The sequence below is a fragment of the Pongo pygmaeus genome, chromosome 6 (genome assembly GCF_028885625.2).
Source record: "Pongo pygmaeus isolate AG05252 chromosome 6, NHGRI_mPonPyg2-v2.0_pri, whole genome shotgun sequence".
Taxonomy (NCBI): Eukaryota; Metazoa; Chordata; class Mammalia; order Primates; family Hominidae; genus Pongo; species Pongo pygmaeus.
Genome location: NC_072379.2, coordinates 6,776,078 through 6,788,821, shown reverse-complemented (window position 1 = coordinate 6,788,821; position 12,744 = coordinate 6,776,078). Strand labels below are relative to the sequence as shown.

At 47.5% G+C, this 12,744-nt stretch overlaps 1 protein-coding gene across 6 annotated transcripts; it reads right to left on the bottom strand.

The window, feature by feature from the left end:
- Window positions 1–941: 941 nt before the first annotated feature.
- Window positions 942–12,567, bottom strand: ZDHHC4 (zinc finger DHHC-type palmitoyltransferase 4). Of its 6 annotated transcripts, none has more exons than XM_063667230.1 (8): window positions 12,478–12,567; window positions 10,311–11,420; window positions 9,270–9,393; window positions 8,252–8,325; window positions 7,674–7,852; window positions 6,492–6,617; window positions 4,662–4,906; window positions 942–1,304 (listed from the first exon to the last, which is right to left on the bottom strand). In XM_063667230.1, the coding sequence occupies exons 2-8, from the start codon at window positions 10,382–10,384 to the stop codon at window positions 1,011–1,013; spliced, it is 1,116 nt and encodes a 371-aa protein (XP_063523300.1). In that variant the 5' UTR covers window positions 10,385–11,420; window positions 12,478–12,567; the 3' UTR covers window positions 942–1,010. The 6 variants fall into 6 exon arrangements, with proteins under 6 accessions (XP_063523300.1, XP_054352137.1, XP_054352139.1 ...); XM_054496162.2 differs by having other exon boundaries at window positions 11,240–11,420; window positions 12,256–12,506; XM_054496164.2 differs by lacking the exon at window positions 12,478–12,567 and adding an exon at window positions 12,256–12,467 and having other exon boundaries at window positions 11,266–11,420.
- Between the last annotated feature and the right edge of the window lie 177 nt (window positions 12,568–12,744).

Below are 12,744 nucleotides of genomic sequence, written 5' to 3'. Positions count from 1 at the left end.
GGCGCGCCGCGGTCCCAGGTGGACCCCGCCCCCGGAGCCCGCCCAACCGCCGGTGCAGGCCCGCTCCGTCCTTGCCCAGGCTCCCTCGCCGGCTCTGCGTCGCGTTCAGAGCTGCCGCTGGTTGATTTCACGGTGCTTTCCACCAGCAAGGATAGGGGGTGGTGCCGGGCTTTGGCTTCGGCCAAGGGACTTGGGTTCCCTGGCCGCCCCAGCTACCCGTCTTCACGTTTCCATCTGTTCTCAGCTGGGGGGCTACGGGGGAAGATGGCTGGAAGGCCCCCTGCCCCTGACTCCCACTTCCCGGCCTCTCTGACTGAGGGCTCCTTGGCCTAGCAAGGTGCAGAACACCTGCCACCTGCACCTGAGAGCCCTCCCACTCCAAAGACCTTCCGCACCAAGACCTCGTTTCTGGCAGTCAACTCTCCTCTGAAATAGGTGGCAGTTCACTTTCACAAATTTTAAACTGATCAGAAAGGACTTGAATGTGGCCAGAGGAGGGCAGGCTGGAGGCCACACATGCAGGAATGTGCTGGTGTACAAGCCCATACTGGCCAGAAGGCAGGCCTGGGTGACAACACTCTGTTGTTGAGATGAAAATCCCCTCGGGGAGAGAGGAGAATACAGGGGGCATAAAAGAGCACAGCCAGGCACAACGCGCAGGCGCTGAGTCAATGAGACCCTCCTGCACATCAGACAGGTCAGAGACACGGCCGCAAGCCCCTCCTGTCCACATGCCCAGAGTTTAGAGACACCAAGGTCTCAGCGTCACCTGGAACCTCTAAGAAGTCATCTCTTGATCCCCTTGACACCAGGACTTCAGAGATGCCAGGTTTCAAAAGAAGATAAGCAAGGGGGATTCCTCAGTCAACACCCATTTTCCCCTCTCCCTTGCCCACCGAAAGTGATTTATAAGCACAGCAGAAATCAAAACAAACAAGCCGTGCTTGGAAAACGAAGATCCACATGTGTAAATAAACGGGAACTACAGCTCAAAGGCAGTCACACACTTGTCATTCTTGTTTCTTCCTCTCATGACATGGAAAGGCAGGTAGAAAGATCTCTTGAAGGTTGCTCCGAAGCCCGTGGGAGTGAATGTTCCGGTGGACTTGGGGCTCTGCTGACGGAGGCCGGGCCACAAGGGGACAATGCTGGCACCAGGCCCAGTCACCTCTGTACCACTCATTAGTAGTCTGGTTGGTGGCCGCCAAATACAGGGCAAAGCACAGGTAGCCACCCAGGAGGAAGCTCAGGACCACGACAAAGCCCAGCATGAAGACAATCCGTGGAAAAGTCAGGAACAGGTACTAGGGGCAGAGAAAAGGCAGTGCTTCAGGTAGCTGGACTGTGACATCCGTGAGAGTGAACACCAGCCAACCCTGGGCCTGCCACAGCCACCAGCGCTGCTTCCTCAGCCCACCTACCTGTGTCCGAATGTGACAAACTGAACATAAACAGCACTGAGAAGCAGCCCAGGAATAATCCCAGTACATACAAGAGTTTCCTGTGGGATGAATGAAGTGTTCCCACTGAAGGAAAAGGGAAAGTTTACTTAGGAAATGTGCTATTCCAGTTAGCTGTTTATAAAATAAATGCCAACTCCATTCATCAAAGTAAAATCCAGATGGACAAAAGAGATCAATGTCTTTCTTAAAACAATACAACCCCAAAAATAGATGTACACGGATATTCATTGTATCATTGATTTTATCAGCTCCTCTTCCGAAGTTTTCTTCCTTTTCTTAATAAATAGAAACAGGGGCCGAGTGCAAGGGCTCACGCCTATAATCCCAGCATTTTGGGAGGCCGAGGCGGGCAGATCACTTGAGGTCAGGAGTTTGACACCAGCCTGGCCAACATGGTGAAACCCCGTCTCTACTAAAAATACAAAAATTAGCCAGGCGTGGTGGCACATGCCTGTAATCCCAGCTACTCGGGAGGCTAAGGCAGAAGAATTGCTTGAACCCGGGCGGTGAAAGTTGCAATGAGCTGAGATTGTGCGACTGCACTCCAGCCTAGGCAACAGAGCGAGACTCCATCTCAAAAAAAAACAAATAAATAAAAAAGTCAATAGAAACAGGGTCTTGCTGGGTTGCCCAGGCTGCTTTCAAACTCCTGGCCTTGATGATCCTCCTGCCTTGGCCTCCCAAATTGTTGGGATTACAGGCATGAGCCACTGCGCCCGGCCAAGAAACAAGTTAACTGTCCATCCATCAGGAAGGGTAAACTCTGTGATGGTCACACAATGGGAAAACAAGGAGCCATTAAAAATGATGTCAATTTCTATGTACTGATTGTGAAAAGATTTAATATATTGACTAATGAGAAAGGCAAGATGTAAGGATTACACTGTCATCTTGTTTGGGTAAAAACAAAACTGACTCCATAAATGGTGTATGACCATAGGAACTGCGCTGCTTAAAGTTTTGTAAGCTATTTTTGTAATAAGCAAAATGAAGAATTTAGAAAGTTTAATATTTTTGAAAGTCACAAGAAAAGAGAACATTTAACAAAACTCCTGATGGAGGAGACTTTCTTGTTGAAGTTACAAAGAAAAGAGATTTGATGAGAAAGAATGTCTGAACTTTTCTATACCAAAAAACCCCAAAAAACCCAAAACCCCATTCCCAAGATCCAAAAGATCCACAAACAAAAAACCAGTATAACAAAAGATTCACTGTCATTATTATATAAAGACCTCAAATCAAGTTATTCTGGGCCAGTCATGGTGGCTCACACCGGTAATCCCAGCACTTTGGGAGGCTGAGGTGGGAGCATTTGAGCCCAGGAGTTCCGGGTCATAGTGAGCTGTGATGGTACCACTGCACTCCAGCCTAGGTGACAGAGTGAGACTCTGTCTCAAAAAAAAAAAAAAAAGTTACCTTATGACCCAGCAGTTCCACTTCTAGGTGGAATTTACCCAAGAGAAATATAAACATAAAACATAAACACATAAACATACAACATGTTTTATAAACATAAAAACATATGTCCACACAAAAAACTTGTACATGAATGTTCACAGCAGTATTATTCAAAAATAGCCAAAAAGTGAAAACACCGAAATGTCCATCAACTGATGAACAAATAATTAAAATTCAGTCTATCCATACAATGGAATACTATTCAGCCATAAAAAAGAATTAAGTAAGGCCGGGCACGGGGGCTCACGCCTGTAATCCCAGCACTTTGGGAGGCCGAGGTGGGTGGATCACTGGAGGTCAGGAGCTCAAGACAAGCCTGGCCAACATGGTAAAACCCCTTCTCTGCTAAAATTACAAAAATTAGCCAGGTGTGGTGGCTCATGCCTGTAATCCCAGCTACACGGGAGACTGAGGCAGGAGAATTGCTTCAACCCGAGGCAGAGGTTGCAGTGAGCCAAGATCACACCATTGCACTCCAGCCTGGGCAACAAGAGCGAGACTCCATCCCAAATAAACAAAAGGAATGAAGTAGATTCGTGCTACATGAATTAACCCTGAAAACCTTGTGCCACAAGAAAGAAGCCAGTGGAAAAGACCATATATTGCATGATTCCATTTATATGAAGTATCCAGAAAAGGCCTATCCCGAAAGACAGAAAGTAGATTAGTGATTAGCTGGGTCTGGGGGAGGAGGGAATGGGGAGTGTTTCCTTTTGGGGATGATGAAATGTTCTGAAATTAGATAGTAGTGAGGGCTGAACAAGTCTGTGAATATACTCATACCACTGTGGGATACTTTAAAGGGTGAATTTTATGATATGTGAATTTTTTTTTTTTTTTTTTTGAGACGGAGTTTCACTCTTTCGCTCTTGTTGCCCAGGCTGCAGTGCAACGGCGCAACCTCAGCTCACTGCAACCTCCGCCTCCCAGGTTCAAGTGATTCTCCTGCCTCGGCCTCCCGAGTAGCTGGGATTACAGATGCTGGCCACCACGCCTGGCTAACTTTTTTGTATTTTTAGTAGAGACGAGGTTTCACCACGTTGGCCAGGCTGGTCTTGAACTAGTGACCTCAGGTGATCCACCCACCTTGGCCTCCCAAAGTGCTGGGATTACAGCTGTGAGCCACCATGCCCGGCCCAATATGTGAATTTTATATCAGTTTAGAAAAAGGAAAAACTTCACGTTTGTTTGTTTCTGAGACAGGGTCTTGCTCTGTCACCCGGGCTGGAGTGCAGTGGTGCAATCTCAGCTCACTGCAACCTCTCCCTCCCGGGTTCAAGCGATTCTTGTGCCTCAGCCTCCCAAGTAGCTGGAACAATGGGCACGTGCCACCACACCCAGCTAATTTTTTGTATTTTAGTAGAGATGGGGTTTCACCATGTTGCCCAGGCTGGTCTCAAACTCCTGAGCTCAGGCAGTCTGCTTGTCTTGGCTTCTCAAAGTGCTAGGATTACAGGCATGAGCCACTGCACCCAGCTCCGGCTCATTTTTGTATTTTTTGTAGAGGCAAGGTCTCTATAGGAGACCAGTTATTCAATCATCAGTTGATGGACATTTGGGTGTTGCCAAGGCTGGTCCTGAACTCCTAGCCTCATGCGATCCTCCCACCTCGGCCTCCAAAAGTGCTGGGATTACAGGCATGAGCCACCACACCCCACCTAACTTCATGCTTTTACTGGAAAAATAAATGTCCTTTTTGCAATTCTGAAACTTGAAGTCAGAAACCTACAGCATAATTACCTGAATAAGAAAGACTGTGTCCATAACATGGAGGTGTCCAAGGTCATCAGTGTAAGTCTCCTGGTATAGATCTGACATCACCACCAAGTGGACCAGAAAAGTGGTGCTCACAATGGCGACGGTGGCAGCCGAGGCCGTCAAGGTCAAGAGGTAGATGAGGAAGTACCTGATGTTCCAGGCCCCGATGCAGTTGTTCACCCAAACACAGTGATGGTCGAAACGGTGCACACACCAGTTACACACACCTGCACAGAAACGAGGGGGCATGTGCTGGGATGGTGCTTGATGAGACAAGGACACCGCACACCTGCTGAGATTTTCACAATCTGTCCACTGGATGTGTCATCAGAGGAAAATGGCAGCTGCTTAGTTCCAAACTAAGCTTTTGGTACTGTGGTGTCCAGTACAGGAGCCACCAGCCAAATGTGGGTATTGAGCATTTGCAGTCTGACTACAAGACAAATCTGAGGTGGTGGCGGCATGCACCCGTGGTCCCAGCTACTCAGAGGCTAGGCGGGAGGATCACTTGAGCACAGGAGGTCAAGGCTGCAGTGAGCTATGATCACACCACAGCACTCCAGCCTGGGTAACGAAGTGAGACCCTATCTCAAAAAACAAACCAAAAAACGGAAAGGACATTTTGTCAATATTAACAAATTTACAGTTTTTTTTTTTAGTACAATACTCCTTTGAATTCAGTGTGAATATGGAGGCAACACAAGAGTTAGTTAATTTACTTGACTTGGATAGACATAGTTTTAAAACTGGTGTTCCTGCTTTAAAGTCAAGTCAGTTCTTCTAATTAAGATGAATCATTATGTCAATGTAGACATGGATGGTAAAGGAAAATTATTTTTTTGATACCGAGTTCAGATATTGGAAAACTTTTAAGAATATCTGAATATAGCTTGCACATGTGAGCCTACTTTTTCAACTGTACATTTTATTAAATCTAAATACACAAGTATTTCCACATGAAAATTTAGTGTCCAAATCAAGATGTGCTGTAAATGTAAAATACACACACCAGATTTCAAAGGCTTCGTATGAAAAAGAGAATATAAACTATCTCATGAAGAATTTTTTACATTGATTACATGTTAAAGTGATATTTTACATATGTTAGGTTAAATAACATCCTGATTAAAACTGTCTCCAAGCACAGCCACATTCTGAAAAACATTTTTAAAAACTTTCTATTCATGGTGTTTTTTTTTTTTTCTGAGACAGGGTCTTGCTCTGTTGCTGAGGCTGGAGTGCAGTGGTTTAATCATAGCTTACTGCAGCCTCGATCTCCTGGGCTCAAGTGATCCTCCCGCCTCAGCCTCCTGAGTAGCCAGGACTACAACTTTTCTATTTTTCATAGAGGTGGGGTTTCCCCATGGTGCCCAGGCTGGTCTTGAACTCCTAGGCTCAAGAGATCTGCCAAAGTACTGGAATTCCTGGCATGAGCCGCTGCACCCAGCCACATTCTATTTTTGTTAGACAGCACTGGTCTAGAATGTTGGGCCCTCCCCAGAAGACTAGGCTTTGTGGGACTGAAATCTGCAAACACAACATCCGCAGAAACAACTTGTGGGGAGCATGTCCTGCCACGTGGCAAGGGAAGGGCTGTTATGCCCAGAGATGAGGACTGTCTACTACACAGGAACACAAGACCTGACCCTCACTCATCTGAAAGAAACCATTATCTCAACTCTACAAGTAGTGGCCACACCATGTCTAGGGGTGAACTGGCTCTGCTTTTGGATTCAGGAAACATTCCCTCACAGACAAAGCCCACACATGTGCTGTTGGGGGTGCCGCTGGAGTCACGAGAGCCACACTCACTGCAGTGCTTGGATCGAGCTGGTTTCCTTAAATCACAAGTAGAGCACCTCACGTTCTTTGGAAACATCAGTTCATCAAATTCATAAACATGAAGAAATAATAATTCATTTGCTTTTGTTATAACGCCTGGGAAAAGTAAGGACATATGTTCAGTTTCGTGCAATATGGTGGACTGGATGGTCACAAAACCCGTCCTGATAAAACACAACTGAAACTTCTATCTTTAATATCTTAAGTAATTCTTTTTTTTTTTTGAGACAGAGTCTTACTTTTTCGTCCAGGCTGGAATGCAGTGGCATGATCTTGGCTCACTGCAACCTCTGCCTCTCGGGTCCAGGTGATTCTCCCAAGTAAGCCTCCTGAGTAGTAGCTGGTATTACAGGCGTGCTAACGCATGCCTGGCTAATTTTTGTATCTTTTTTGTTAATACAGATGGGGTTTCACCATTTTGGCCAGGCTGGTCTGGAACTCCGGACCTCAGGTGATTCTCCCACCTAGGCCTCCCAAACATGCTGGGATTACAGGTGTGAGCCACCGCGCCCAGCCATGCAATTCATTTTTAATAACAGCTTTATTGAGACATAACACAAAAACCTAATTCACCCATTTAAAGTGTACAATTTTGCCAGTGCAGTGGCTCACGCCTGTAATCTCAGCACTTTGGGAGGCTGAGGCGGGCGGATCACAAGGTCAGGAGTTCGAGACCAGCCTGGACAGCATGGTGAAACCCCATCTCTACTAAAAATACAAAAATTGGCTGGGTGTGGTGGCGCACGCCTATAGTCCTAGGTACTTGGGAGTCTGAGGCAGGAGAACTTGAACCCGGGAGGCGGAGGTTGCAGCGAGCCGAGATCGCGTCACTGCACTCCAGCCTGGGCAACAAAGCGTGACTCCGTCTTAAAAAACAAAAAAAGGAACAGTACCATACCGATCACATGCTCTATATATGACAAAATGAAATGAAAGTATTAAAAAGATAAACTAAAAATTTTAAGTGGTTTTAAATAACCCATGGGTTGAAGAAGAAAAAAAAATTAGAAAACACTCAAAACTGAAAGATAATGAAAATGCTACACATCAAATCTTTTACAAAGTCCTCAGGAGGGGCCTCTCCTTGTTTGCAGCACTATTAGTAAGACAGTGGAGCTGTCACCATGCTGTATGCTAAGAGCCTCAACTTACCAGGATTGGTTACACAAGTCAGGGTGAAAGAAAACAGGTTTACAACTAGCAGCAGATAGGGCAGAAGAAGGTAATACAAGGAGAAGTCCAGCTCCTGACAGTAGCCAAATACTTCCCAGGTGTACTCAGTATAAACCATCCCTTGCAAGACCAGGTGCAGGACAATGAAGGTGTGGTTTCTGAAAGAAAACAGGCACATGGCTTGTTCATGGGGGTTTTTTCTTGAAGAAATTGCATGATACTAAAGAAAGTAACCAACGGCCAACCACTTCCTTTGGGCTTGAGATAATAGTAAGAATTACATAGAAAACTATGTGAAACATTCTGCATGTATTTAACAGAAATATGGTATTTTCCCAATCTTTAAATATCGCTTTTTAAAAGTAGACAAGTTAAAACCTCCATCTCAAAAGGTAGATTAACTATGAGTAGAGGCTCCCAACTCAGGACTCCTGATTCTTTCCGGCCTTCTTTCCCTCACCATGCTGGAAACCACAAGGAGCTTCCTGAAGCTAGAGGATCTCAACAATTAATAAAGCAGAAAAGAGGAGAATATTTAAACTCTGAAATAGAAATACCTCGTATGGAAAAGGTAATGAAGCAATCCATGCACAGCTCTCTGAAGACGTTCTGGAATTATACAGGAAAATATCTGAAACAAAAGGAAAGAGACTCAATTTCATTTTTCACTTCCTCCACTCCCAAACAAATCAGACACTCCACATACAGCTGGCAATCTGGGTAATAGCAAGTTTTGTTTCCCTATATGGGTAAAGAAGTGATTTAGCGGAGAATAAAGAGGGGAATTCTTTCTACTAGTCTTCCTTTCTACTAGTCTTCCTTTCATGCCAACTCCATTTCTAGTCTGATTCTGACGAAGGCACCTGTCAGTGTCTTCAGGGAAAGAGAGGTGAGCAAAGGGGATGGGTCGGGGAATGTCAATGTGAAGGCCGCTCCTTCCCCAGCTTGGGTTCAATCCCGGGTTCCAGCATCCACACCCAGATCACTGGGCATTGGCCCAGGTCCCTCCCAAGTCAATGCCTTCCCATAGGCTGCTTGCCCCATTTTGCTCACTTTGATCCCTGAAGGAGGGGGGCCAGCCGATGCTGAGCTTTCTGCTCATACATCCCCCAGAGTCACCCATTAAGCCCCCCAGGCGGACCCTGCTCACATCCATGCCCAATCACAGGCATCTAATCTAGAGGAAAACAGCAACCTCTTCTCTCAAAGCACCATCGCAAGAGGACTTTCAGCAGGAACACAAAACACACACAGACAGAGGCTCTGAAATATCCCACAACTGCTATCAACGAAATAAATCCATCAATGACGTTAAGTGGCATCTTTTTTGTTGTTGTTGAGACAGGGTCTCACTCTGTAGTCCAGGCTGGAGTGCAGTGGCGTGATCACGGCTCACGGCAACTTCAAACTCCTGGCTCAAGGGATCCTCCTGCCTCAGCCTCCTGAGTAGCTGGATTACAGGTGTGAGCCACTGCACCCAGCCTGGCATCTCTTTTTTCTCCTGTAGCAAAACCAGTGAGTCTCTTAGACTAGCACAGTATTCAAATTCCAGTGCCATCCAAGAATCATTCTTACCTGTGCTCCTCCCCTGGCCAGGCCTTTCAAGCTATGGGTTTTCGAGCAGACGCAGATAAGAACAAGACCCATCAGCACTGAAGCCAGGTAGAACAAGAAGAGGACCAGAAAGTCCATCCTGCAGCTACAAAGGAACAGAAAGAGTGTGACTGTCTGCTACTGAAAGGTTTCTTCCATGGCACACATTCACAGACATCAACTCCCAAATGGCTACCAAAACAGAATTCATCTAGACTTTAATGACATCTCAAAGCAAAAAGCAGAAAAACAAACAGAACAGAATTCACCAATTCTTAGGCACACATAACAGAGGCCTGCTGGCTCTCAGTGGGGCCTCCAAAATGGTCCTGAGCTCCCTCCATCAGGATAAAAATTCTGGGCCAGCTGCAGTGGCTCATGCCTGTAATCCCAGCACTCTGGGAAGCAGAGGTGGGTGGATCGCTTGAGCTCAGGAGTTCGAGACCAGCCTGGGCAACACAGTGAGACCCTGTCTCAATTTAATAAAAAAACAAAAACAAATAAAAACAAACCAAAAACAAAAAAAGAAAGATAATTTTTTTTTTTTTTGAGACAGAGTTTCGCTCTTGTTGCCCAGGTTGCAGTGCGGTGGCGCGATCTTGGCTCACTGCAACCTCTGCCTCCCGGGTTCAAGCAATTCTCCTGCCTCAGCCTCCCGAGTAGCGGGGATTACAGGCACGCACCCCATGCCTGGCTAATTTTTGTATTTTTAGTAGAGATGAGGTTTCACCATGCTGGCCAGGCTGGTCTCGAACTCTTGAACTCAGGTGATCCACCTGCCTCGGCCTCCCAAAGTGCTGGGATTACAGGCGTGAGCCACTGCGCTGGCCCAAGATAAAAACTTTGAATCTAACACTCTAACACTGTGGCCTGCCTTTGAAGCATCTCCAACCTGCAAATCCAAAATAAACCAAGAAAGAAAATGCATCCTCCTTACTTGCCCCCAGGCATGAATCATTCTTTTACTTCCTTAAATATTCACAAAGATACAAGATGTGTCCCCAAAGAATCTGCTGACAATACCTTGAGAACAAGCATCTCCTAGAGGCAGTCAGGAGCCCTACACCCAGAATCAGGCATCCTGTCCTAAGAAGCATCCCTCCAGGACACTGGCCACAACCATCAGGAATCACCCTCTGGAACCAGAGTCAACACACAGGCCTGCGTTAAAATACTGGATACTGGGGCTAAGCGTGGTGGCTCACGCCTGTAATCCCAACACTTTGGGACATCGAGGTAGGCAGATCACAAGGTCAGGAGTTCAAAACCAGCCTGGCCAACATGGTGTAATCCCCATCTATATTAAAAACACAAAAATTAACCGGGCATGGTGGCGCATGCCTGTAATCCCAGCTACTCAGGGGGCTGAGGCAGGAGAATCTCTTGAACCCAGGAAGCGGAGGTTGCAGTGAGCCGGGATCGCGCCACTGCACTCCAGCCTGGGCAACAGAGCAAGACTCCGTTTCGAAAAAAAAAAAAGAAAGACACTGGATACTGGAATTCTTTTCCATAGTGTAGTGGTTAAAAAAAAAAAAAAAAAGAGAGAGAGAGAAGAAAAAAAAAGGTACTGGAATTGGCCGGCCATAGTGGCTTGTGCCTGTAATCCCAGCACTTTGGAAGGCTGAGGTGGGAGGATCACTTGAACCCAGGAGTTCAAGACCAGCCTGGGCAACAAAGCGAGACCCCCATCTCTACAAAAAATACAAAAGTTAGCCAGGTGTGGTTGCGCATGCCTGTGGAGGCTGAGGCGGGAGGATTGCTTGAGCACAGGAGTTCAAGCCTGGGTGACAGCATGAGACCCTGTCTCAAAAACAAACAAAAAAAGATACCAGAACTGGTTACTTTTGACCTTAGCAGATAAGATTCTGGGCTGGAATTCCAAGTGAGATAACCAAACAAGAAACTATTCATGACATGATAGGTGAGAGTAAACAAACAGCAGCAATTCTCACGGGGTGATTCAGGCTGCCCAGCCTACATTTCTCTTGGTTGGGTAATTTTTAGCCGGCAGCTCTGGCATTCCTCTTTCCAACATTCACAGATAATTCAAACAGCAGCTCCTCTTGGGCAGCAGTGTGTGCCTGGCACGACCAGTAGCTGCCGGACATGGTTCTTCCAGGAGCCTGGATCTGGCTGCAGAGACAGATCAATTCAACACTCACATAAGACAAGAGTTGCAGTCAAAGGCAGAATACCTGTGGAAAAGGATTTGGAAGTAGGGGATTTTCAGCACCCCCAGCATGAATGGGTAAGACTTTGGGAGAAATGGCCCAGACTAAGTTGCTCAGGCCTGCTCCCAAATCTTTGGGAGGCCCAGGCAGGAGGATAGCTTGAGGCTAAGAGTTCAAGACTGGCCTGGGCAACATAGTGAGATCACTACATAAAAATTTAAAAATCAGTGGGGCGTGGTGGCCCACGCCTGTGGTCCCAGCTACTTGGGAGGCTGAGGTGGGAGGATGGCTTGAGCCCACGAGGTCAAGGCTGCAGTGAGCTGTGATCGTGCCACTGCCCTCCAGCCTGGGCCACAGAGCTGGACCCCATCTCTAAAAATAATAAAATAGGTCGGGCGCGGTGGCTCACGCCTATAATCCCAGCACTTTGGGAGGCCGAGGCGGGTGGAACATCTGAGGTCAGGAGTTCGAGACCAGCCTGACTAACATGGTGAAATCCGTCTCTACTAAATATAAAAAAAAAATAGCTGGGCGTGATGGCACATGCCTGTAATCCCAGCTACTCGGGAGGCTGAGGCAGAATTGCTTGAATCCGGGAGGCGGAGGTTGCAGTAAGCCGAGATCGCGCCACTGCACTCCAGCCTGAGAAACAAGAGCGAAACCCCGTTTCAAAATACAACAATAATAAAGACTTTGTGAGAAACAGCTAGTTGGGAAGAAATAAGCCAAGTTGGTAGCCTTGGGTCTCCCCGCCACTCCCCATTAGGGCCTCCCGAAGCCACCCCCATCCAAGGCACCTCCTGGGCGGGCCTGGCCGAAGATTTCCCTGGGGACTGGAGCCCTGATAGGGGGACGTGGAGTGCAGCAGGCTTGGAGGGGACACCGGGGCCGCCCCGGACTCGGGCGAGGTGGGGGTGGGACGGCGGCCCCACACACAAGGGGAAAGGGAGGGTCAGAGGAGGAGACTGACGGTCCTGGGACAGCCCAAGCTTCCCACAGCCCCGCGGAGGCGGCCTTACCGCCAGCCGCTGGGCTCCGGCGCCTCCCGGGCACGATACGAGACTTCCTGCGGGCTCGTGACATCAGCGCGGCTCCCCTAAGGGGCTGACTTCCGGCGGAAGTGTGCGAGGGCCGCCGCGGGTTGCGGGGCTGGAGTAACAGTGACCTCTCCGGCGCCCTCGCAGCCAGCCTGGGGACCTCCGTGGCCGGGTGTAACCGCTGGGAAGTGCGATTTTATTTTATCTTATTTTATTTTATTTTATTTTATTTTATCTTATCTTATTTTA

Excerpts from the sequence above, each read along its gene's own strand:
- ZDHHC4 (XM_063667230.1), bottom strand. The coding sequence starts at position 10,384 with ATGCTTCTTAGGACAGGATGCCTGATTCTGGGTGTAGGGCTCCTGACT. Across the intron at positions 8,326-9,269 it reads TGGCCAGGGGAGGAGCACAG|ATATTTTCCTGTATAATTCC; the intron begins GTAAGAATGATT and ends CTTTTGTTTCAG. Across the intron at positions 1,305-4,661 it reads ACACAGTCTTTCTTATTCAG|TACCTGTTCCTGACTTTTCC; the intron begins GTAATTATGCTG and ends CTCTGCCCCTAG.